The 24,549-nt window shown below is 37.0% G+C and overlaps 1 protein-coding gene across 5 annotated transcripts in view; it reads left to right on the forward strand.

Annotated features, from left to right (window-relative positions):
- KLHL32 (kelch like family member 32) overlaps window positions 1–24,549 on the forward strand; it is a 130,395-nt gene that overhangs the window by 64,615 nt on the left and 41,231 nt on the right. For all 5 annotated transcript variants that reach the window (XM_049817648.1, XM_049817647.1, XM_049817649.1 and 2 more), the window contains one exon: window positions 3,798–3,896. In XM_049817648.1, the coding sequence (XP_049673605.1) occupies window positions 3,798–3,896 (99 nt within the window). The remainder of the gene's footprint in view (window positions 1–3,797; window positions 3,897–24,549) is intronic.

A 24,549-nucleotide genomic window follows, 5' to 3' on the forward strand; every position in this document is an offset into this window, starting at 1 on the left:
GTTGGCCTATACTGGTTTGTTGGTTGTAGGGGGACAGAAGACATTAAAAGAGTAGGAGGATGTTCTCAGTCTGGGCAGTGTGGAGGTGAGGCATGAGTTGTTGTCCTTGAGAAAGGATGGTGGTTCAAATACTGCTCCTTAGCCCAAGAATTCATAGCTACTGGTTGCTCTGCTGCCAAGAAGTCTTCCAGAGAAAACTGATTGAAGAGGCATGTGAGATGTGTGATGTCAGTTATTCTTTTCCCCGCTTATCCAGTGCCCTAGAATGTACTGGGTTGGAGGGGATGCAGGGTGAGTTGGGGAAGGGAGATTGAATTCCAGTTTTAGAACTGCTGTCCAGAGGGTAGATGTACAGGAGGGTGGGTGTTCAGGGCCATGTGTATTTGTGACCATGGGGCTGATTATAGAATTCCCTTTTCTGCCTCAGACTTGTGCTTCAGAAACTCAGGTTTAATTTATGAAAGTTTCTAATTCTTGCATTTGCAGAGCAGCTTTCCTCAATATATGAATGAAGCATAGATGGATGCATTTCCATATAGATTTAAATTGTATGCCTAGGAAACGTGGATCTAAAAAATTGTGTAATCTGCCTTTCTGGATCTTGTGAACTTGGCATTCTGTTGCAAAGAAACACCAAATTTTTGCATCCTTTCTATCCCTTGGCCTACTGATCTGCCCACAAAAGGGAGTGAACTGGATTTAGTGTGCGCTCTCTGAAGGGTTTGTGGGATGATGGAGGGTGGAACGGCTCCCTTGAAGAGGATTCCTGTTTTAAAACGTGGTCATTGTAGGGGAGGAGAAAAATAGCTTGGCAAAGGAGGTCAGATCGAAAACGAGTGGTACGTCAGACCAGGTGGCTTGGGACAATAAGTTCCTCGGGCTGTCTGCAAGATCTGCCTATTTTATACAGGGAGAAGGTGGTTAAGCTGATTTTCTTGAGTAGCATCACGGGCCAGAGAAAAGTTGAGAGCATAATGAAAATTAACCCTCAGAAATAAGGGTTGAATAGGGGATTGATTGCAGGATGCAGCCAGGTGCAGTACCTGAATTGCATCTAATTAATCTTAATATAAAAATAGCACAGAAGCCAGTCTTAAGATGGCATGTGTCATACAAAGGCACATCCTTCACTGGTGAAGATTGCAAAGTTTGGTCTGAAGTTGACAGTTCCAAATTACTCTGAGTTTCTGCCCTGGTAATTATGCCTTGTAACCCTTGGGTTGAGGATGGAGTAGGGAAAATGATTAAGCTTCTCTCTTTATTGTTCACACTAGTAATTTGTGATGAATTTTGAAGGTGTGAATCCAAAGTAGATCTTAGTTTACCTCTCCTTAATTTTCAATAAGCATCACTCAGAAGACATCAGAGCTCTTGTTTTGAGGGTTAGACAAACAGAGGAGAGTCAGTCACTGTGTGTACTTGTGGTGTGCATATGGTAGTATTTATGTGCATTTAATGTTAAGATTCAGATGGATGGCCTATACAGCATACAAACAGCTATGCTGGTAATTAATAAAAATCAAGTAATTGCATTAATGTGTAGAAGCTAAGAGGTGTGGAATAATTGTGAATTACCCCAGTTTTAGTAGAAGGAAGGCTTGCAGTATTTTCTTCCTTCTTTACTTATTGTTTTCTTTTTCTTGTGGGTTTGCCCAGCATGCAGTTTGCTGATGGTGAACATTTAGCATGGATGAATTTGTATTTTTGCCTATATCCAAATGAGTATTGAATAAAAATTCAGATAGTTCCATTAAGGCAAAGTCTTGGGAAGAGACAAAATAGACTTTCCTCAGTTAACGTATTCACCGTTGTGTTTCCCAAGGTATCTCAGCAGAATAAATCTTGTGTGGTATAGGAAAGCCTTAAGAAGTAGAAAAACATGTAAGAAATGTCTGCCACCTTGAAATAATCTCTTGTTGCTGACTTTGTGCATATCACCTCTAGGTAGTAACCAGTCACTTCCTTTCCTCTTTTTCTACTTCTCATCTCATAATGCTACTAGTATCTTTTGTAAATGGATTGCTGTAGCTTTAAAATATATTAATATTATCACAGTTAAATATAGTTTATCTATACCTACAAGGTAGTAATCTGCTTAGGGTTCTGGTTTTCTTTATATTGTGTCTTTAACAATGCTAAGCTGGTGGCTGGCACTTAGTAAGTAATTTGACATCAGATGACAACTGCCTCAGTGTAAATGATGCCTGAATAACAAACACTGCAAAGTCTAAAATAGCTTGCTTTGTCAGTCTGACCTTGAGTTCTCACTTGAAAATATTTGACAGTGCTGCTCTTTTTTTAAAATATACCTATTGGAGATATTTTTGTAACTGAAATCCTTTCTAGCTTTCTATTGAACTACCTCTTGTCATGCATAGCAACCTCATTAGCACCAGCCAAAAAACCTGGATTGTGCTGGGCCTGATTCTCATTAACATGAAGATCCTTACATGTCTTTCTGGCTAGATAAAGAACTTTTATACAGTATGTAAATTGCATATCTGTTCACTTAAAACCTAGTATGAATATATACAGTGATTTGCACAAGCCTTAAGCATGTCATAGACTGACAGAACTCAATGTAAATGAGTTCTTGATATAAACAAGAATCAATCCCCTTCTCTTCTGTTCCTAGTATATGCATTATGTTGGAGATAATTTGTGGTTTTGCTTGAAGAAATGCATACATATTTTTTTCATTTTCCTCAAAAACAGTTTAACTGTAAAAGATGCAGATGAGTGTCTTTCCTTTTGTTTGCCATCCTCCTTATTCCACTGCATTTGAGACATATAAATGATGCTGTGAGATAAAACTAAATCGTGTGGGCAGAAGAAAAAGGATCTGAAAAAAAGCTTTAATTCGCTGTGGAGCAGTGAGAGACTGACCTCATGTGGTGTGATACCAAAGTTACCAGGGGAAATACAACAAGGAAAAACTCTGAATAAACTGAGTATCTTTGAAAAATTATTTTTTCTTATGCATTTCTGATTTTTGTTGGATGTTGCACCATTTCTCCAAATTAATATTATATTTAAATATAGTTTGTGATGTGATTGCTGATAAGAAGTTGACCACTGTCTGTATTCCCAAAGACTTTTCTGTGCCCTGAAAAGGGATGCTCTGATAATCTGACCCCAAGACAGCAGGCTAGGAGCTGAGGCCCAATTATCCTGGCTGCTGCCTATGCGTGATTTTAATTGAAATGAGTAGGAGTTTTATGTGAGCAAGTGACAGAATAATCAGTCTTGGTTTCTAAGCCCTTTCTGGCACTTCCCCAGCAGCATGCTCACTCTGTGGCTTCACAGCATTGCTCTGTAAAATGAAGACAGTGGTTAGGAAAAATGTGAAGTGGTACCATGCAGAATGGGAGGGGTGTTCCTAGCCTTGTGTATTTTTTAGAACGTGAATAATATTAACTGTGGAGACTTCCGAGTCAATTCTGTTGGCCTGATTCATCAGTATATATGGAAGCATACAGGTATATGGATAACAAAAAGAGGTTCTGTTATTTTGAAAAGTCTCTTTTTAAAATAAATAACATACACTTAGTTTTAAAGGATTAAGGGGGTAATGTGGCTTATGGACTCTCAAAGGAAAATCTGCTTAAAAATCTTTTGGGCAGTTCAGGTGAACTTTAAAAACTCTGTCCCCATCCTGCAAAGACTTCTCTATACGCTTAATTGTTCTCTTTCTGTTCTTTATGTTGACTTAAATGTCTGAAATAACAAAGGCCTGTAGTATTTTCTACAAGTACTCTGAATTCTACGTGACAAACCTTCCATTTTCTTCTTCACAGATCCTCTTGGAACCAGGGGTGATACAGGATGTCCTAGCAGCTGGGAGTCATTTGCAGCTGCTGGAGCTTCTCAGTTTATGTTCTCACTATCTCATTCAGGTGAGGCTTCTCTCCCTAATTATCAGCCATTTGTGTTTGGTAAATTTTTGTTTCAAGTCTAATTTCAGTAGGAGAGTATTAGTACAATACCTGGGATAGCCTAAATGGCAATAATCTGGATTTCAGGAGACCTGAATTTTTAGTGTAATTTGGGTATTGGTTTGTGATAGGTGCTTTCTCCTCCCATCCGTTTTGTCCATGTCAGTCCTGGAAACAAGGATGGTCCACTCATTAGTATCAGCACGTGGGAGTTTGATTCCTTCCTTTAGCAGAGAATAGGCCTTCTTCTGCCTCAGTTTATCAAATGTTAAATATTTCCATATTGCAATCATGAGTATTGTGAAGCATTCAGATGCATAAGTGTTCATAACAGAATATTGATGCGTATTCCAGGGCACTACTACCTCTCACTGAAGGGGTAGGGCTTATTACAACGGCACCTTATTCTCAACTGGCCTTGTGCCCATAATGTTGATAACCCTATCAACATTAGGGCTGTCATTATGAAGCAAAAACTCTAAATCCAGTAAAATAATTTTTTGTGCTTGGCTTGTATAGGAGATGGCTCGTGATTGTAGCAAGAACCATAAAAATGAAAAGCCTTATTAATAAAAAAAAAAAGGCAATAGCAATTCTACAGAACTGTTTCCTTTTCTTTGTAATTTTTCAGTATTGTTTCTGAAATAGGGTGCACTGGCTCTATCTGTGCAACAGTTGGACCTGGAAATGCATGTCAGCACAATCCTCTCTGTATGCACTTGCCTTCCAACAGCATAACTGCCTTTGAGCACTCTGAGTGTGCTTGGCAGCACACTGAGCTACTGAGTACCATAGGCATGCAGGATCTCATGTGAAAAGCTTCAGGACGTACTTGAAGGCTCTGTGTCTTATGGAGAAAGAATCTGTTCTTTGAGTGTTAGCCTTAGGGAAGCCTTGAACATGTATGTTCAGACAATAAGGTGGTATTAATTTGTGCATTATAAATTGATTAGAAAGTTAAAGGACCTGGTAGAGTATTGCAGTTTGTATTAGTTTGTTTTCAGGAATGTAAGGAGGGATTTAGTTTTTCTGAGAGAATAGACGTGGAATGTAATGGGAAAGGTTGTTGGTTTGAGAAATAAGAAATGTGAGATGGCAGATAAGCCACAAAGCCATTTGGCCTACCATTTGTCAGGCAGGCATGGGAAGGGGGTTACTGTAATGAGAAAAAAGATACAAGCCTAACACTGATAGTCATACAGTGTATTTAATGTCCCCCTAACAAATCAATCAGTGTGAGCGTGTCTCTGCTGCTTACATGCTCTGTCTTCGTCAGAAATTGAACCAAAGAAACCACTGCAGCAAAGAAGCTAGGGGAAATACTGAAGAGCAGGGAAAAAGCTGAATATTGTATTGCTGGTGAGGTAGGGATATGAGAGGATTGTAGGAAAGGAGCAGGTACATGCCTAATGTACTAACTTCTTCCATGACCTGTGTTGAGTAGCCTCTGGTATTTGTAGCTCTTCCCTGGGCACCATCTTGATACTTTTAATCCCAAGGTCACTGCAGTGGAAAGACAGCTGTAGAATTAGCAGTGCTTTGGATCTCATCCTTGATGTGCAGGCCATAGTCAAGTATGTAGGGACAGTCTGCTAAAGAATTAAAAAACCCCACAACAATAAAGCCAAACCAAAACAAAAAATCAACTCCAAAACCACGCCATTCCCCCCCCCCCCCCAAAAACCCTGGAGTGAGCAAACATTACTTTGTAATTAACAGACCAGTAAAAATTCTCTGGAGGTGACGGTCAATATGCAGTTACTCAGATGATGTGAAAGAGCTCTGTTGTACTTTGAGTAGTATGCCAAGGTAGGGTAACTGGAGCTACACTGGTGTAAAAATGAAGAGGAGGTGGGACCTAGTGTCCAGATTTACAATGATGGAGGGATTGAATAAGGTAGGGGATGAAGGGTGGGGAATAAGGAGGAGAATATGTGTTGAAAGACAGAGCAGTGGTAGTTCTGTAAAGTATTTTTGAATCAGGGTCTCATTGTAAGGTTTTGAATCTGTGTGGACATCTGTGGGATGACTGCAGCTTACATCAAGTTGGGCCTTAGACTGTATTTTACTCTTTTTACAGTATTTTTTACCAGGTTCACCCCAGCAATGTATTATCTGTGGACAGATTTGCAGTCTGAATAGATCACAGTAAGAATTTGTCTGTCTTGTTTGTTCTGCAAAGTTGCAGTCCATACAAGTAATCAACCTTGAGTAGCTGTATAAGCCTTTTTAGTAAAGTCCAACAAGGTACCATGCATAAAGACTGTGATATCTTTCAGGGTCCAAATTAACTAAATCAAATATCTGTTTATGTTCTACATACTATTTGGTGATTTTAAAAATATCTATTGCTTTATTTTAGTACTATCTAAAAAGAAAATCGAAGTAAAGAAAGCTTCCTTATAGCCACTTATCCTTGCTGCAGTTGGTAACTGGGGTGTCTTGTCACCCCACGTGCTATGATACAGATGATGGGAAGTGAATAATGCTTGTCTTTTCTCTTCTTTCTGATGAAGCTGAGTGCTGCAGAGTTCTTCATTTACTGTACTAGTGAATTTCTTTCTTGCTGTTTTGAATTGTTCAGAGATCATGAACTTAGCTTAGTTTAGCATAAATTCAGGAAATATAGTATGTGGGACCTAGCTGTCGTTTATTGTTGTTGTGTAATGATGACAGAGTTTAAACTTGTTAGGGTTATCTTTAATTGTTTGCATTGGACCAGGCTTTTCCCATAGTGTGCTGCTCTTACGGTTAGAGCTTGTTCTAGTTCTTCTCTTTTTCTAAATGATCCAGCTTGTCAGTTTTTTGGAGCTTAAGACAGTTTCATTTCTTCTTGATACTTTTATCTGGGGCCTGTAATTGTTCCATGGATTTCAATAAGGATTTTTTTTGCTACAAATGCAATTGGTGTGGCCCATACGTATATCTGTTCCAAGGCGTATTTGTAGTCTGTGAGGTTCCAAGCAAGATTGTACTGATGTAATTCATCGAATATGATTGTTGAAGTGTCTAATTGTCGAAGATGATTTGCAGTGCACTGGGAGCAGATTCATCTCCAGCCAACGTTGACTTTTATATTCACTGATCTTTAAGGAATTTCCGCTCAGTTGTCTCAGTCAAAATAACATCTTGTTTATTATATAAGACAGATCCTCTTTCTTACAGACCAGCCAGCTTAGAGCACTTTAATTTGTTGATAAATCTCAAAAAGATTTCTGTAACAAATTGTTAGAAGCACATTTATGGAATTTTTATGAAGAGTTTTTGATCAAAGGTAAGACAGAAAAAAGGAGAGGAACATTCTTTCTCCCCACCCCCAATTAGGTAATGTACATCTCCAAGGTGTTTATGATAGCATGACACAATGGAGGTTTCTGAAAACACTGCTAGCTTACTAAACGTGTTTTATCATCTATAAACTTCACATTATCAAATGTGCTGTAGTATCTAATGTTTATTCCATTTTCTCATTGGAAAACTTCTCATTTTGGATTGATAATTCACTAAGTTTTATTTTAAAAGAATTGTAGATCATATTTTCTCTACTTGCAAACAAGAGAAATGCCCAAGCGTTCCTTCCTTACTTTGGATCTTAATTCCAGCTTTGTGTTGTGCAGACTTCTCCCCCTGCCTCAGCAGTGTCATATCCTGAATTATGATTACTCCCCAGCCTTTGCTGTTTGGGGGTTTTGTTTTTAGCTTCATTTGTAGAGGGGACTTTTTGAAGCATGCTGATGTATTTTATTTGAAATACATACATATTCATGAATCTCTCCAATCGTGTCATCTGCATAATTCTCGGGTACTTTAAACATTGAAACAGGGCTTGAAATCTCACACATCCGTCTCAACCTATACAAACGGTAAGGCAATGTGATTGTTCTTAGTAGTATTGCTGCTACATAGGTGTGGGAAAACCAAGCTGAAGACTTGAGCTTTGTGTATCTTGAATTGCACTAAGATCTGTGATCATGCACACAGCATTTCCTTGCAGAGTGCACATCCAATTCTCTAAGACTCTTGTTTCCTGAGTTCCTCTTCTAGCTCAGATTGATTGTCAGTTTTGGCTGAGGTTTTTCAAAGGAGGCTAATGCAGAGACCTGCAACCAACAGGTAGACTTTGAAATATAATGGGAAGGGGTTTTCTGAATGTCTTGTTTCCCTTTTGAAAGTTTTAGCCTTTGGAGTTCCAGTGGACTGTAACTGTCCTACTACGACGTTGGAGAAGGCAACAGAAAGCTAGTTGAAGGCATTGAATGATTGAATGTGATGGAGATCTGAGAACTGACTTCTTAAATGGAGTTGTAGAGAATATGGTATTAGGCAGCGTGTGTGTGAGAACTATTTTGCACTTTAAAGCTTGTAAATATTTTTCTGAAGGGTACATGATGACTTTATCCTTATGCAAGAGAATAAGTGTGTTAAAAGATTTATTCAGAACATAGAAATGTTTGTTTCATATATATGTCTGAGTTATATATCTGATGGTAGATGTAAGAAGTTTTGTCTTTTTCCTCAGCTGTGTGTGTATTCAGTACCAAAGAGAGCTACAAACTGCAAATTATTTCAACAGCCAAAGAGTCTTAATAAGGAGGGAATGCTATTGAGAATATGAGTTTTTAATGGGATTTCCTTCTACTGATCAACATCAACTCAATATTGTGTGGGTATGGCTTTAGTAATCACTTTATAAACCAGAGTTTGATTTCCACTTGCATTCAGGGACTTGGGACATAAGACTGTCCATATTTGAAATTGTAAAGCTGACTGATTTTTCTGTATTTTCTCAAGTCCAGTATTATTGTTATCAGTGGAGTTTTATATACCTCCTGAGTTACATTCAACATAATAGGGTGATAGGTGTGAGTGAGGGGTTTAAAAGTTGCAGAACTGTCCAAAGCAAACCACTCATTTCTGAGAGGCAGGACATGGTATGATTGTTAGCATTTACCCCTTTAAATTACTGCTGCCAGATCAGGCAGATTTTGTGAAGAACAAATAAGTTTACATACTGGACAGAGTCTGGGATATCATTTATGTCATGTTTATTGGCTGGACAGTTACATATTTTCAATACAGCCTTATTAGAAGTCGTGTTAGCTGACTGTCTTTGTACTCAATGCTGGAAATCATTTCCTATTCTCACAGTAGCTAGGAGCAGCAAGTGTAGTAGACATGAACAGTGATCCTAATTGCCATTAAAGTTCCCCTGACTGTTAAAAAATTGTTCTTGGGTTCATAAATGTTTTTGTGTAAATGAAGTTAAAAGTTTGATGCCAGTTTTCCCGTTAGTTTTAACTGCGTTAAGTTCCCTGCTAAATGGGAAATGTACTAGGTTACCTTTTACAAACTTCATTACAGTGGATAGAACTCTGCCAAAGGTGTATCTGCCCGCTTGCTACTGATGTCAGTTGGAGCATCTTTAAAGAGGGATTATTTAAGCTGCGAAGAACCTTTTAGGTGAGTGACTAAAATGAGCCTGAAAAAACACAGCACTGTACAGCAGCAGTCAACTGGAATTTTCTTGGAGTCTCCTCTGTACTGTATGCTCTGGATTCTTGTATACAAAAGCAGATAGCAGGATCAGGCCTCGAATGCAAAAATTAGATTAATCAGCTCATAAAGGATAAAATAAGACCTCCTGGAATAATTTTTGGTAATAATTGAAGAGGCAAATTACCTTGGGTAGGGGCTTTTGATTTTTAACTTTCTACTGTAATGGTCAATCTAGCCTTATAAAACAAAAATTTTTCATGGTGTATGAACACCTAATGATCTGGATCTTTCCTTCTACTAATTTTAAACTATTTGAATGTGTTTATAGATTGAAATATGTTACTGTTTTTAAAAGGAAGAAGCTACAAGTGAATCTGCCTGTGGAATTAAAAGGAGAGTGCATGGTTTACATTTGTAGTGGGGCCAGAGCTTCAAAGCTATTTTTTCTTAAACCCAACTTCTCCGTTTGGAATAGTGCCAACAACACAATCCCAAATTTCACTAAGATACACTCCTTCAGAGATGAATTAATTCTTACACCAGAGATTGAGAGCATCACCTTTGTATTGCTAGAAGCCCCAGCTCAGTTGGGATTTTAGCTCCTGGGTTTTTCATATAGAGCAAATTAAACTGCTGGGGAAAAAAAATCTAAAGGTCATCTAGCAACCAGGGCTTGCCTTTTTTTAACTAATACTGAGTTTTTAATCTAAGTACATGCATGCACATTCTCCACCCCCAAACTCTCCCAGAATTAGAGTGGAGTTTTAGAAAACCACCACCATCAAACTTGAGCCTACCAACTTCATCCCGTGGTGGAAAGAGAGACCTTCGCATACCAAGAAGACAAACTACACAGAAAATAATGTCGTCTTGCATTTTGCCAGTTTTCAGTGTTAAGCAACCAGTTGTTGCTGTGCTAGCCTGCTATTTTTTGAAGGAGCATATTTTGTCACCTGTTGAGTCATTGATCTATTGACAATCATTAGGGAAATTCTTGTAGAAGCCTCAAATATAACTTTGAGAATTTATCTCCTCTCTCTCTTTAACATACAGATATGTTACAGAGATACAGATTTATATATATGAAATGTGAATGCACTACTGAGGATTCCAACTTAGAATGGGACTCGGGGGGGAAAAAATTATGGTGGTTTTCTCCATTTTTCAGTTGGTGTCTGAGGAAAGTAAAAACAGTATACCCAGTCACTTTGAATCCCATTCTTACTGTAAGCCACTTGCTGCTCTTTAGCTGCGATGTGATGGTGGATATTCTGCTCCTGGGGTGTTAACTGTTAGAGAAAGTGGTGCAACTATGGTCAGGAACCTGCTGGCGTTGTGCGTGTGTGTGTGCGTGCGTGCTGCTTTTCCTAATGAAGTAATAGTTGGCAAAGCTGAATTGGAATTGCTGATGGATGTGTAAAAAATGATGGTGGAGTGTCTAGGTTTACTACTGCTGGCAAGATTAAAGGTCCCATACTGTCTAACTAGTTGTATGGACACACATTGCCAGTCTTCCGCATCAGCGTTGCAGGAGAGGTCGCAAGTTGGGAAGAGGCAAATACTGCTACATCTTCCTTCTCTTTGCAATTTTTGTCAGGAAGGGAGAACAGCTTTGGTGTGTGTTTTAAATAGGAACAAAGAAGCTGTATTGCTTTACTGTTTCCCTCCCTGCCCTTCTTGTGTTGTCTTTCTAGCCAATGTTGCCTCCTTACCTGACCTTTCTGTCCCTCAGGCCCTGAAAGATTCCTGCTTCTGGAATCTTTCTAGTATTTTTATAAAGCTGTAAACAGAGTCTGATGAATCCCAGAATGCTTAGTGTACAAAATCCTTCGTTGGTTTTATTACCATCTACCGTTTATTACCAATAATAATGTTTTATGTCCCCCCGTCCCTCCTGCCCCCCCAATGTCTTTAGTTTTTAATTCTCCTTACTAATTGAGGTGGTGTAGATGCACGAACCCCCAAAATGGCAGTATTCGTAATTGGGTAGTGCAGCTACCCTTGCTGCTGGTGTCCTCGGCGACATGCCCAGTTAGCAATCTGGCAGGAAAATTTGTTTGATTGCAAGAGATGAAACCCGAGTGGCTGAACTGGAGCTGAAATAAAGCAGTCGGGGCCCTTCCTCCCCAGGCGTGGGCAGCAGGTGGCAGTGTGAGTCCATAACAGTTTGAGCAGATAAATTCAAGCTAAAATCAGAAAAAAATGAAAAGAAAAATTATTTATTTTTACTCTGTATTAGTCTTCTGACCTAATCAGTAAAAAAGTCATTATTCACACAACACTGGGCAATATGCATTGTAATTTTTAACAAATAATAGGAAACTGTTAATGTTTTCACAGGAAATACAGTTCTGTCTTGTGCAGCAATGGTCATTTATCACTGCACTTTGTGAAATCACTCATTTGTTCTAATTTGAATGTAAATGACTCTAAGGTTTTACAAATAAGGTGACAGACTCACATAAATGTAATTGCAGGGTTCATCTCTCTCTTTTTATATATCACTCATTAAGTTATGAATTAAATACATCGTATTAAACCAGGGGCATGTCCAATGATGATATTGTAATGGCAAATTACTCTATGCTATTAGAGGTGTATTTTTTATTCATGGACATTAATTTGTCATTAAGCGGCATTAGTTTAGCACTTTTATGCGGAAGACGTGACCTGAAAGAGGAGACTTACAGCTCTAATGTGAAAGAACAGGAATACAGGCACCAGATATACAGAGCATTTTTTTTTACCTCCTGTAAAGAAGCAGAGGGACATTTTATTTAAATCTGCTTTGATCTAAAGCAATTTGAGTTGTGTTAGGCCATTTTAGCAAAGGTATTTCTAAAACATGAAAATGCTTTGGTTATAAAGTATTTACCAATATGGGAAAAGCCAGAATGCCAAGTACAAGATGGTGACTGTAAATCATTTGTAACCTATGAACCTGAAGAGAACATTGGGCCTGAAGTGAGTTACAGTCTGATTTTATCTCAGAAGTATCACTGTGGTAGAGAGTTAATTGTCTATCTTTTCTTTCCTCTGTACTGGCTTAGCCAAAATAGAACTGGTTTTTTTTCCCCCTCTTAATTATGAAGTATCTTTTACCTCCTCTATACTTTGTATTTTTAAACACACTAACGTTATTTTCACAGGGATCAATTTCAAGTTTGAAATGTTAAACAGAAGCAGAATGTTTGTTAAGAAAATGAATGAGAAAATGTATTATTTGGTGGAATTTGAGAGGCAACTTGGCACTTGAAGTATTAAACTGAGGAAAATAGTGAATGACTCTGCTCCATCTTTAAAAGATATTATAAAGACCTTGTAAATTTTATTTTCATTTTACAGCCAGTTTAGTACAAGAGACAATCCTTTCAAAACCTTGTTTACGTAATGGTGGAGATGGACTGAAGTCATAAGGTTCTAAGTTGATAAATCCCCCAATTTGGCAGTATTTGCATTTTAGACTTTTCTTTAGACCGTCTCTCGTTAAAGGCAAAAAATCTGAATTTGACGCCTATCTATGTAATTGATTCCCTGCCCCCTGTTATGTTTTTTCTGATGGCTTAATCATTACTGTTTGATCCATCTATCTGAACTGTTCACAACACACTCAACTAGTGTGTTGTGCTAGTTAAGAAGAAAGATTTGTTATGAAAATGACCTAAGCCCAAAGTATACATAAGTAGTTTCAGAAACGGAGGTACCCCAAATTATCATCTAGTTTTAACTACTGTTAAATACTATTTCAGAACTTAATAGAGAAATATTGTTCACTGAACCATTCCAGTTTGTAGGGGAGCACAAAGAAGGAAACAAGTTCCACGTAAGGTTGATGCTTTCCAGCAGATGCCTTAGCAGCAGTAAATGAAACAGCATTTTACCATGTTCCATCGTTTATAGTGTTTTGTTTGCACGACTGCATCACAGTAGAATTTGCCAGGGAACCAGTATCCTGCTTCAGAATTGTGATGTAGACTAGTTTTATTTAAAACAAAAACTCGATTTCTGTCTAGGGTATTGAATAGGCCTTGAACCCAGAATGAACATAGATGTATACATGTTATCTTACTGTATTTTCAGCCAATATGTAATCAGAGCTTTGCGAGTTATAAATTGTCCTCATTCATCTCACTAATTTTAAAAATTAAAGATATAAACCTTAAGATTAGTGGTATCGACAACTTTATTAACCATCAATAATGTCCTGCAAGTGTGTTATTTCAAACTGAAAAATGTTTGTGATTTTATTCACTTGTTTTCCTGTGTAATCTATTCTAAACATCTGTTTATTAATTTGGAGGAGGTTGCTGCTAAATTTCCCATCTGTTTCAACAGAGTCTTACAGAATTTGTGATTTCTACCACAGAGTGTGTCTAGCTGCATAGGTGGCATTGGATCTTGAGTGACTTAAACCAGGACGTTTATTTGCGATTCAGTGGGAACTGAGCTGGTAACACATGGAATTGTCCCTACAGTTGTGTCCTCTGGATTAGAGGAGAAGTAATATATTGGCTGGACTTGCCTTGTAAACACCTTGATCTTTGTTGTGAAAGTTTCCAATGCCACTCAAAGGATGTTTTTTCTAAATTCCATTTGAGCGTTTTCTCCTTGTTTACCATAAGCCACATCTGTTCTAATTATATATGCAAAAGGCTTTGAATTTCCATAGCATCTAAGCACACTCATTTATCATGGGGAAAGTATTGTAGTAACCTCAGGTATGTTCAGCCTCCAAAACACATTGGGACTGGGATTCCCACTGACTTGAAATGGCATGTTGTGGACATGGAGAAAGCTAGAGGGATAGGCCCAGTGTCATATGCCAAGCCCCACATCAGTGTTTATATGTGCTTGTATTTTGTTTTTGCCTGCCTCACAGTATTTTTACTCATATTTGCAACATTACCATCTTCACGGGGAACTGAAGTATATGTATACGATGGTGATGTCAAGGATCCCCAGAGACTGATACTGAATGTTTACTGTAACTAAATACATGAAATTAATTGACTACCTAGATACTGTTATGGGTCTTAACTTGCATGGGTATTATGCACCATTGGTAAAAAGTCCTAATAAAGTTCTGGACTCATACGGCACCGTTCAGCCCTGGACCAAAAGTTGAACAGGTTAATGGAACTTCTTGAAAAGGAATAAAACAAGTAGCTAAAATGATCAGTGTGTGTGGTGAATATTTCTGGTTCATTTTTTAAAATGGTGACTGTTCTTGTTAGATTAGCTGCAGAAAAACATTCTTTTTGAACTAATTGAGCTATGTCCCTCCTCTAAATGCCCTTCCAATTTTCTGTTAAAGGGTGTCTGGCTTAATTTCATTGTGATTGTGTTTAAAGTGGGATACAGAAGAGGGGGGCCCTTCATATACTTTGGGTTTTTGAAATACTGGCAAGGGTCTGTAGTTGTGAACACTTAGAAATTGGGCCTGCAATGTTCTATTCTGTTTTTAGAGGTGGTGTCTTCAGGTGAAATCTTGAAGCCAGTTAGAATTTCATCATATGATTACGTGTGTTAAATATATGCTACATCGATTAAATACTTTTCTATATTTCTGTGGAAAAAAAGCCTTGGTGGTAAAGCATGGAGTTCTGACCGTTAGCTGTTTGAGATTGAGGGTGGGGGGTAATTATTTTTTTATTCTTGGTAAGAACTGCTAGGAACTAAATGAGCAAAAGTCAGCATGATCTTTGAAGGCTCATGCTTAGCACCTTCAGCAGTGTGAACATTCACCTGTGTTAGTTTGGGGAGTACTTGTAACTTGTTTGGTACTACTGAAGGTCAGATGTAGGAAATGTCAGACTGGGCATTGAGTCAAGGTCCATTGTTACATTTGGGATTTGCCCTTTCTAGGTTTTCTGGTTTTGAGAGTCAGATTTATAATAATTTCTGACCAAGAGAGTGGTAAGTGAATCCCTAGTCAATAATACTTAAAATACAAGCAAATCCTTCTTGATCCTCATATACTGATTTTTTTTAATTTTTTTTTTTTGTAATTCAGTGGTGCTTCCAGAATATTTTTCATTCTTACACTTTTCTTCCTGTATGTGGACTACTACTATCCCTTTTTATCCTGTTTACCTCCTGAAATCAGTTCTGATTATTATGTAGTAAACCTACTAATCAGCACAGCTCCTACTCATGGGAAAGAGATGGGTTTTTTGCTGCATAAATCTAGGCACAGAGTGTTGTAGAGGGTTTTGTTATGCTGAGACATAATGCTTATAGAAAACATGTTACAGACATTTTGCTGATATATTGAGCTGTATAAATAACTTCAAATGGTGTTAAATTTGCGGCTAGGGTGCGGAAGATAAGAATTGCCTAACTACTGGAGCACTGGAGTGGGTTCCAGGCATTTGAGGTTCTGGTTTTTGTATCTTCTGCATCATGAGAAGTTGTCTAAATTATTCTTCTGCTCCTCCTTTTTTCTCTGTAAAATGAGAATTTGCCTTCGTTTAGTGCTGTGAGCAAAAAAATTCTTAGTGATTTTTTGAGCTGAGGAGAGATATTGCAGGTGCAGACAGATACCTGAACAAATAGCAGTTTTCCAAATAAAATGGAAATGTTGCCATTTTATCATTTGCATACTTACAACCAGGTTCTCTTAACTGCTGAGTACCCTCCTGTCTTCCTGCAGCTGCAACAAGTCTCTTGCTCTTCAGAGGAATGTGAAACCATATACCCATATATCGTGCAAATATTTCCTTCCTTACCTGTACAGACAATTGGCAAGAAACTTGTTTTATTGCACTCATTTTTTTAATGCAGAGTTGCAAAATGTTTGTAATTGCACAAAAGCAATGTGCACAGTCCTGTGCTTCCTAGTCCAGTGGCCAGGGTAACTTTGATCCTATATTGATAAGCCAGAAACTATTTTCTGAAAATTTTGTCAGAACTCTTTTGCTTTCATATATTCTTTCCATTTGATAAATATCTTTGCTCAAGATCAAATCCTCCAGGAGTCTTTCTTTAAAAAACTAAGTTGAGCACCTTAAATCTTGCAGGGTTGGTTTTCCAGCCTATAGTATTTTCATATCCTTAAAGTGTGGACTTCAGAACTGGGACCAATATTTGAGCAGTAGCCTTAAAAATGCAATGTTGAAGCAGCAAGAGGGTTTGTTTCTTTTATTGGACAGTAGTCGTGCATTTTATGACATGAGCCTTTTTTTTTTTCACCACAGCACTGTTCTGAGAACTGATGTTGCTGTTTATGACTACTTTTTAGTGCCTCCTGATGACCTGTAAACATTGTTCCAAATAGAGCCTGGTATATTTTCTGTATCAGCATGTTACTGGTTCTCAGATTTTTTTTTTTTTTTTTTTTTTTGTAATGTGATTACTTTCCCAGGAAAATCAGACAATACTCATATTCTGTCATTCTCGTAATTTTTTACCCCAGTGCTTTTGCAGAGTCTTCTGCAAACTCTGCAGGCAAAACTTACCATTCTCTAGTTCAATTAAGCTGTTAACAGTATTGGATCAAGAATCAATGCCTTGAGGTCTTTGCTGGAAAAATTTACACTGCTTTATAACTTACCATTAATAACTTCATTTTGAGATTGTCATTGAACAAATCTTTGATCCATCTAAGATGCATCCTACTAAAAATATGTAATATATGAAATTTATCAAATATTATAATGCTCAACTTTAATATTCCTTATGTTAAATTTGTGCCATTTTGTTCTGCCAATGTTTCCTGTTAACTTGGGAAAATGAGCCCTCTTGAGGTTTCAAAAAATAAGTTCCCCTACTGATGCCTTATTGCTTTCGTACACGTCAAATGTTAGTAGATAGCTGGGGTGATGTGATTCTTACAATGCATTAGGAACTACTGATTTCAAATTGGTGGCTGATTCTGCTTTGTCTATCAAAATTATACTCAGTATTGAGTTGTCCTGCACTGGATTCAGCCTTTCTGTAGATAAAATATCACATACAGCCTTAAAATTCTGAGAAAGTTTTGTTGCTTTGGGTTGTGTAGCAAATATTCCTGAGATTTTAATTTGTCTGTCTTAATTAACCCATCATTTTAGACATTTTAGACAGTTTGTTTCATTCTCTGGTGATACTAGATGTCCAGCTCACTACAGTTACCCTTTTTCAATTCTCCATTTTTAGATGTGTTTATTAGCTTTGTAATCCCTAAGCATTTGGTGACAGGCTGTTGCCTGGGATTCTGAAGCAGAGACAGGTTTTTAAGAAAAGTGGTCCCTTGCCGGGTTTATTACAGACCACAAGTATACATCATTGAAATGTTCCAGAAATAAAATGTCATAAAAAGATTCTGTAACAGAGTTGTTTGGATCATATTCTTTGCACATGAACACCTCCCCTGTTCTTATTTATACCTAGAGCGTTAATATATTGATAATTTTGGAATATGCTTCCCATTTATTCTTTAGTGCAACATCATGAGTGTTGACTTCCTTTTTTAGTTGGTGACTATTATGCTATTACCCATCTTCATCATTATTCATTTAAATGTATGTAATTTATATATTGTGCAGAGTTGGAGGAACTATCACCCAGCCTCCTTAAGAAGCCATGTCTTCTCTGGATTGTGATTCTAACTCTCCTGCTAGATTCCAGTACAGTTTGTTCCTTGTTATCTCTGGGCTTCTTGTCTAGATCTGCTCTCCTGTTCTTTGGTCTGTTTTTTTTTTCTTCATGCTTCTGCATTTCAAAGTGATGGTGTTTCTCTGACCTGCTTGGGCTCCAAAGTGGATCCTAAGCAGCACGATGGAAATGGACTTTCAGCCTTCAGGTTTTTCATTGTGATTTGGCCCACAGTGGATAATGATGCAGACAGGATCTTGCTTAGCTGTGGAATAGATTATGGACAGTGCAACTAGAATGGGATGAGATTTTTAGCTGCAAAGTTCAAAGAAGTCATTACTGAGCATATCCAAACTTTATTTTTCTAGAGGCTAATGAGGGAGGCCAACAGAAGTTTTTCACAGTGACGGCAACTCACGTGAGCTATTTCGATTCTGAATATTTTTATTGTGGAAGAGCAATGGTCTTTTCCTGTCAGTCTCATTCTTAGTAATGTGTAATATGCTTTTTAAGATGTTTTCAAGACATTTTAAAGAGATTCATCTTGAGGCTGGAAGACTTCAGCTTTGAAATAGTAAATGTTGGCAAAATAGTAAGTTATTGAAAAAAGGCATTGGAAAGGGGAACAGCCAGGTACCTTAATACCTCTAGTAACAGATCTATCAGTAATGTGGAAATTTTTTTTTTTTTTTTTTTTTTACTTTCCCTCTCCCCTCCATGCTGGTAATGGAGATGGGGATTAAGAATAAAAATCACACTTTAACATACTGTGTATTAGAAACATATTTTCTACTTGTACTTTCACTATGTTTGAAAGGTATTTCATACTTTATATTGATTTAAAACTTATTTTGTTTTTCAGAATATCAGGGGGATTTCCTCGCCTACTTTTGAAACAAAAATTAAGAAAATTATTGAAATAATTTTTCCCCTAATAAGTAACTGGTATGTACCAGTACAATTACAAGATCTGTTACTCAAATACAGAAAGAAATTAAATAAGCAATTGGAAAATAATTTCTGAGCATCCTCAGTAGAGTCTACTGCATCTCAGTGGATCACACTCAATTCCCATTTGTAACATGTCATATTATTTCTGTCCTTCCTGACAGAGGGATGTTACTGTGTCTCACTTGAGGACCAATTTTACAGAGAATTTTTGTGTATTAAATCATAGGATGACTTTGAGCTACTAATGTCATACCATCAAGGAAAAGGCAGTTTGAGTCTAGGATATTTCATGTAAGGTAATTTATAAAACTAAGGAAACATTAATGCTGGTGTACAAGATACTGCTGAAAAATCACGAGTACTCTGAAGAGTTTGCCCATGCAGAGGAATAAATGAAGTCAAACTGGGAGAGGCATAGAAAAGGGCAGCTAAGATGATCAGGAAGACCTGTTTTACATGAAGAGATTAAAAGATCTTGGCTTGTTTAGTCTAGCAAAATGAGGGCTGAGGAGAAATATGATTGCTTTCTGTAAATATATCAAGGGAATAAATACAGGGGGAGGGGGGAGCAGGGAGAGAGGCAGAGTGCTGTTAAAACTAAAACATAATGTTGGCACAGGAACAAATGCATATAAACTGAGTAAATTAAACTGGAAATTAGGAGATGGAGTCTCGAAATCAGCTGAGCCTTCTCATAATAGTAGTTGGGAGCAAGAAGAGAGCAAGTTTTAAGATGGATCTTTCTTAATTTATGACGAAGATGATTTGATGAGTTTGTCTAGTATAGTAGGGGAATAGGCTTCCACTCCTCTATTCTCATGGCCTTAAACTGTTATTAGAGTCTACAAAAGAATTGGAAGCAATAGTATTCTGCAGCCCTATTTTTCTTTATTCTTGATGGTAATTATTTTTAACTGCTACTCCTGTGAACTTTGGGTGTCTAAAGGACAAAACTTTCTCTGTCTGAATTTGACAGTATTAGTGACAACAAAAAGTGAACGTTTACTATAAAAGATTGCTGGTGGTTGATGGGTTAGCCAAGTAGTTTTCAGCTTTCCTCAAGAACTGTAGTAACTCTAAAGAGTTAGCAAAAATACAAAGTAATAAAACATCTGTAAAGACTATCTACCAATATTCTGTGATTTCTGCTGGAGTAAAGAATGCAGGGTTATGTCATTCCTCATAACATATTTGAAAAAAAGACAGGCTCTCATAATTGGCAAAAACTGTAGACATTGGTAAATCTGATTAAATCCTCCCTTTGGGTTTCTACTGTCTGAAATGGTATGAAAGGACCAGGTGAAGGGTTAGATGATCTCCATATTCTGTTTCATCCCTGTATTTTTATTTGTTAAACAATACCAATTGCTACAGTTTTCTGTTGCCAGGCGTTCCTGGCAAGATGTGAAACCAGGTGAGATGTGAGGCTGTTCATTTGGGGAGTTTCTGTGCCAGGTGCAGTTAGAAGAAAAAAAAAAAAAGGACTAAAAAAAATATTAAAAATTCCCACAGCAGCATCTGTTTAGCAGGGGAAAGCAGCTATTGAAAACTCTGTGGTTGTTCCTGTGGTACCATGAAACTTTAACTGTGTAGTCTTAATGTTTCATCATTATATTTCTCTCCATGATACACATAATAATGTATGCAATATGAAAGGTATGTATAATCAGGGTTACTTAAAATATTTAATTAGATTGCCATTTGAAAATATTTGTACTGTTTAATAACTTAGATTAATCTATCTGAGATTCTAGAAACTGTTTACCTTTTTGGTTTTGAGTATTTGCATATGGCACATTTCACTTTCTTTTTCGAAGACCACACATGTCTCATCACATGAGCAATCTGAGAATGTCATGTCTTTCCACTGTGCTTGTGAAGGTCACAGGCCTCCTCCCTGCCTTTGAAGAGGGTGCTTACTAGTACCAACCAGCAGGATCGAAACTGAAAACTAAGCAGATATAGCAAAACGCTAAGTGAGAAGGGAAATGAATTCTCCTAGGGTAGAAGGAAAATAATAGGGCTGAAATGTTTTGATATTGTTGCTCTTGTACTTGGCTCCAGACCTACTTTGAAATAACAGCAAGGATACAAAATAACTTTTCGTGCTTAAAAGAAAACACAAAAGCAAGAATTACAGAAAAGTATTGAGAAAGCAGTGATGTACCAGAAAAATAAATTTCATAAAATGAGTCACTCAAAAAGTTGTCCTTTAGTGTGCCTATAAATACATAATACATCTACAGTCAACACTGATCTTGTAATAAATGTAAACAGTTTTATACACTGCAAAACTCTGACCCAGCTGTTCCACTGTGACCAGGCTTCAGCAAAATGTCTTTCATGGTTCCACTGGATGGCTTTGGTGTTTAGTGGAGGAAAATTTCAAAGATCTAAAATACAGTTTTTGAAGGATTTGTGCTTATGCTTAGTATGAAATACGTTTGTCTGTTGCTATGCTATTGAGTATGTGCATGACCTGTTAGTTCTTGAGTAAATGTGTGAGGTTTTGCAGAACTAGAATCTTTGATATAGAAAGGAAGAGCTAGAACCAACAGAACTGGACTTCTTTTCTCTTAAAATTGTGTTGATCCTTTTTGTTGTCAAATACGTATATTTTTGTCACTACAATTTTTCATTTTGTTACTATCCCTTATCTATTTAGAGTCTGTCTTTGCTATGATTTATGTCAAGGTTCTCTTCTGAATGATGCAGCTGGTTCTTAGTATTTAACATAGCAGAGAACCTGGAGGATTGTAGGGTCAAGACCCTGTTGTGCTAGGTGCTGATTAAGGACTTTGAAAAAACATGTCCCTGTCCCAGAGACCTCACACTTCCTTTTTTGCTTTAAAGACACTGAACCCCTTTTCCTAAAAGGGGAAATAGTGTCACCATGCAACACTTCTCTGTTATAGCAGCAGGGCTAGTCATTTAATACTTTGATTTATAACAGTGTCGTAATCTAAATAGGAAGCAGGTGGAGTTACAACTGGGTAAGATACTTTGGATATTAATGGCTTGGCTTGGCAGTGGAATTCTAAAGCTGTATATACTTTTTCTGTCTTAATTATGCATTCATTAAAAGCTTTTATACCCAACAGAATAAAGTAAATATTGTTTGATCTCTGTAGTGTGCTCCCAGACTGTAGATTTGCACAGCAGGGTCTTGATAATCTGAATAAATTGTATTTCCCCAAGGAGTTTATCTTTCAAATAAGGTCATAAAGAAATGCATTCTTTCCCCTTAGTTCTCCTTGTGCTTTTTCTGCTATTTATAACACAGAGCAGAGGAATAGAGGTATATTGTAGTCTGCTGTGTACTTGGTTATGATTAACTCTAATTTATCAATCTGTTACTTACATCCCTTTCTGTGGCTTGTGCAAGGCAATTATTCTTTAAAGTACAAATGAATAAAGATGGATTTGGAAGTAATTTAAATACAATGTTTATATCTATTATTCCTGTTTGACAATTTATCATATATCTATATTAAAATACACCTCCATATTAAAACATGGACAATGTCACATCATTTATTTTGAATATTTAATATTGTCATCTTTCAGATTGTTTGTTCAGAAAACTGCTTTTCTTTTACGAGGGTTTTAAATGCCATCTCATTGTTAAATTGGTTGGCGTCTAAAGGTTGATACTACTGAATTGGAAGACCGGTAATGTAGAACAATGGATTCTCTTCAGAGAGGGGGGAAGCAGGGGGATGTATAGCAAGTAGAATGCATAGGATCAAAGATAGTTTCTCATTTTTGAAGTAGGTACTGATAAATAATTTGGCAAATGTATCAAATTGGTTTCAGTTTACTGTGGGATTTTTAGGACTACTTCAACTGTTAGTTTTAAGATCTGTATATATAATCTTATACATATTTTCTTAGTCTGAATGTGTTTCAGCAGTGTAACATACATCATATTAGAAGAGATAGGATCGCTACCTTTCCCTAATTCTCTTCAGCTCTTAGTGACAGTTCTGCTTGTGTTCATATTTCATCCTTCAGTTCAAAAAAGATAAGTGGCATATATTTAAAAGTTTATAAAAACAAGATTAAAAGTTTCAATAATTTACATAAGCCTGTTTTGTATTGCAAGTTTTTAAAGAACGTATACTGCGATACAGTACCAGAAAGTTGCACACTTTTGAATTTTGTAGCTGCTCTTCTAACACAATAGAATAAAATTTGTGGAAAACAGAGGCTGCCAGAACTGTTTTTCCTGACCACACCTGATTTTAATTACATAGTGACCTATTTCATTTTTAAACAAAGTTTTTAATTCAATTAAGAGTTTAGTTTGAAAATCTATTCACATCAGACTGAGTTGACAGTGATTGCTTTGATACTTCCAGTTGGATTTTTTTTAAAGCTAGAAAGTAAGGGGCATTTTTTTTTTTTTTAATTTTTTGCAACTAACTTACTACATATTAGTCTGATGTTTCTGAACGTCTTACCACATACAAAGAGCTGAGTTATCTGATCTGTGGTATACATCTTGCAATCTCAGTGTGACATTTTTGCCCTCCAGTATCATCACAGAGACAGTAATATATAGTACTGTATAATTTTGATTTGAATATTGGTACGACAGTCTGATAGTTTTCATTTGTAAAAGCTAATGCACTTTTGCTTCTTTGGCTGTGATATACAAATCTGTAGATCAACTCTAACCTTACAAACCAGAAACAAATGTTTCTGATTAAAGGCCAAGACCAGTTTTAACAAAATATACTTGCAATATTCATCAAGCAGTAAACCCTAAGTCCAGCAGGTCACTAACACATTATGTTAGGCAAAGCATCGAAAATCCTCTGAAGCTTACCAATGAAAATAAGTAAACAAATAAGCCCCCATAATAAATAAATAAATAGACACATAAATAAATAAGCATCTGAAATAAGTGAACACATAAAAATAAATAATATTGTAAATAAACAATTGCTGAGAGTTTATTTATCCATCCATAAGTATATTTGGCCTCTTCAACTGTATGACAGCCTTCATAAAAAACTTCAATTGGTGTTGATTTGAGGGGGATTGGGGAATTTAGGGGGGGATCATCAAAAATACCCAAACCAAAAATGAAGGCTTACCCGTGTCTTTCAGGTTTCACTGAAAATGTGAAGATTTTTTCAGGGGAAAACTGCATGTGTGTCATATTACTGTTTCTCTCTAATGAGGAAGGACTTCATTATGTTATCTCCAGTATTGTCCTCTTCTGAAGTCTACCAAGAGCCATCTGTCCTTCTCCATTGACACTTAGTGGGGTTTGATCAGGCCTGTAATTTAGATGGGCTGTTGATCCTCAGATCACAATGCTTGATTATTTATTTGTTTATTTTAATCCTCCCCAGATATAGCTGTTGACTACAAAAGAGCTCAATAAATATACACTGAGCTCTTCTAAATTTCTTTCTTGATGTTTGGCATTCATTCAATCAGGGAGTTCTTTGAAAAGATAGTCTTCCAAACCAGGGACAATAAACCATGGTTGTTGCTTGACAAATGCTGTGATGTTTACTTTGATTTTACTCCTATGTGTTGTTGCCACCATTTCATGGCCATCACAGAAGTGGTGGTGTGA

Source organism: Accipiter gentilis, chromosome 15, assembly GCF_929443795.1.
Source record: "Accipiter gentilis chromosome 15, bAccGen1.1, whole genome shotgun sequence".
Taxonomy (NCBI): Eukaryota; Metazoa; Chordata; class Aves; order Accipitriformes; family Accipitridae; genus Astur; species Astur gentilis.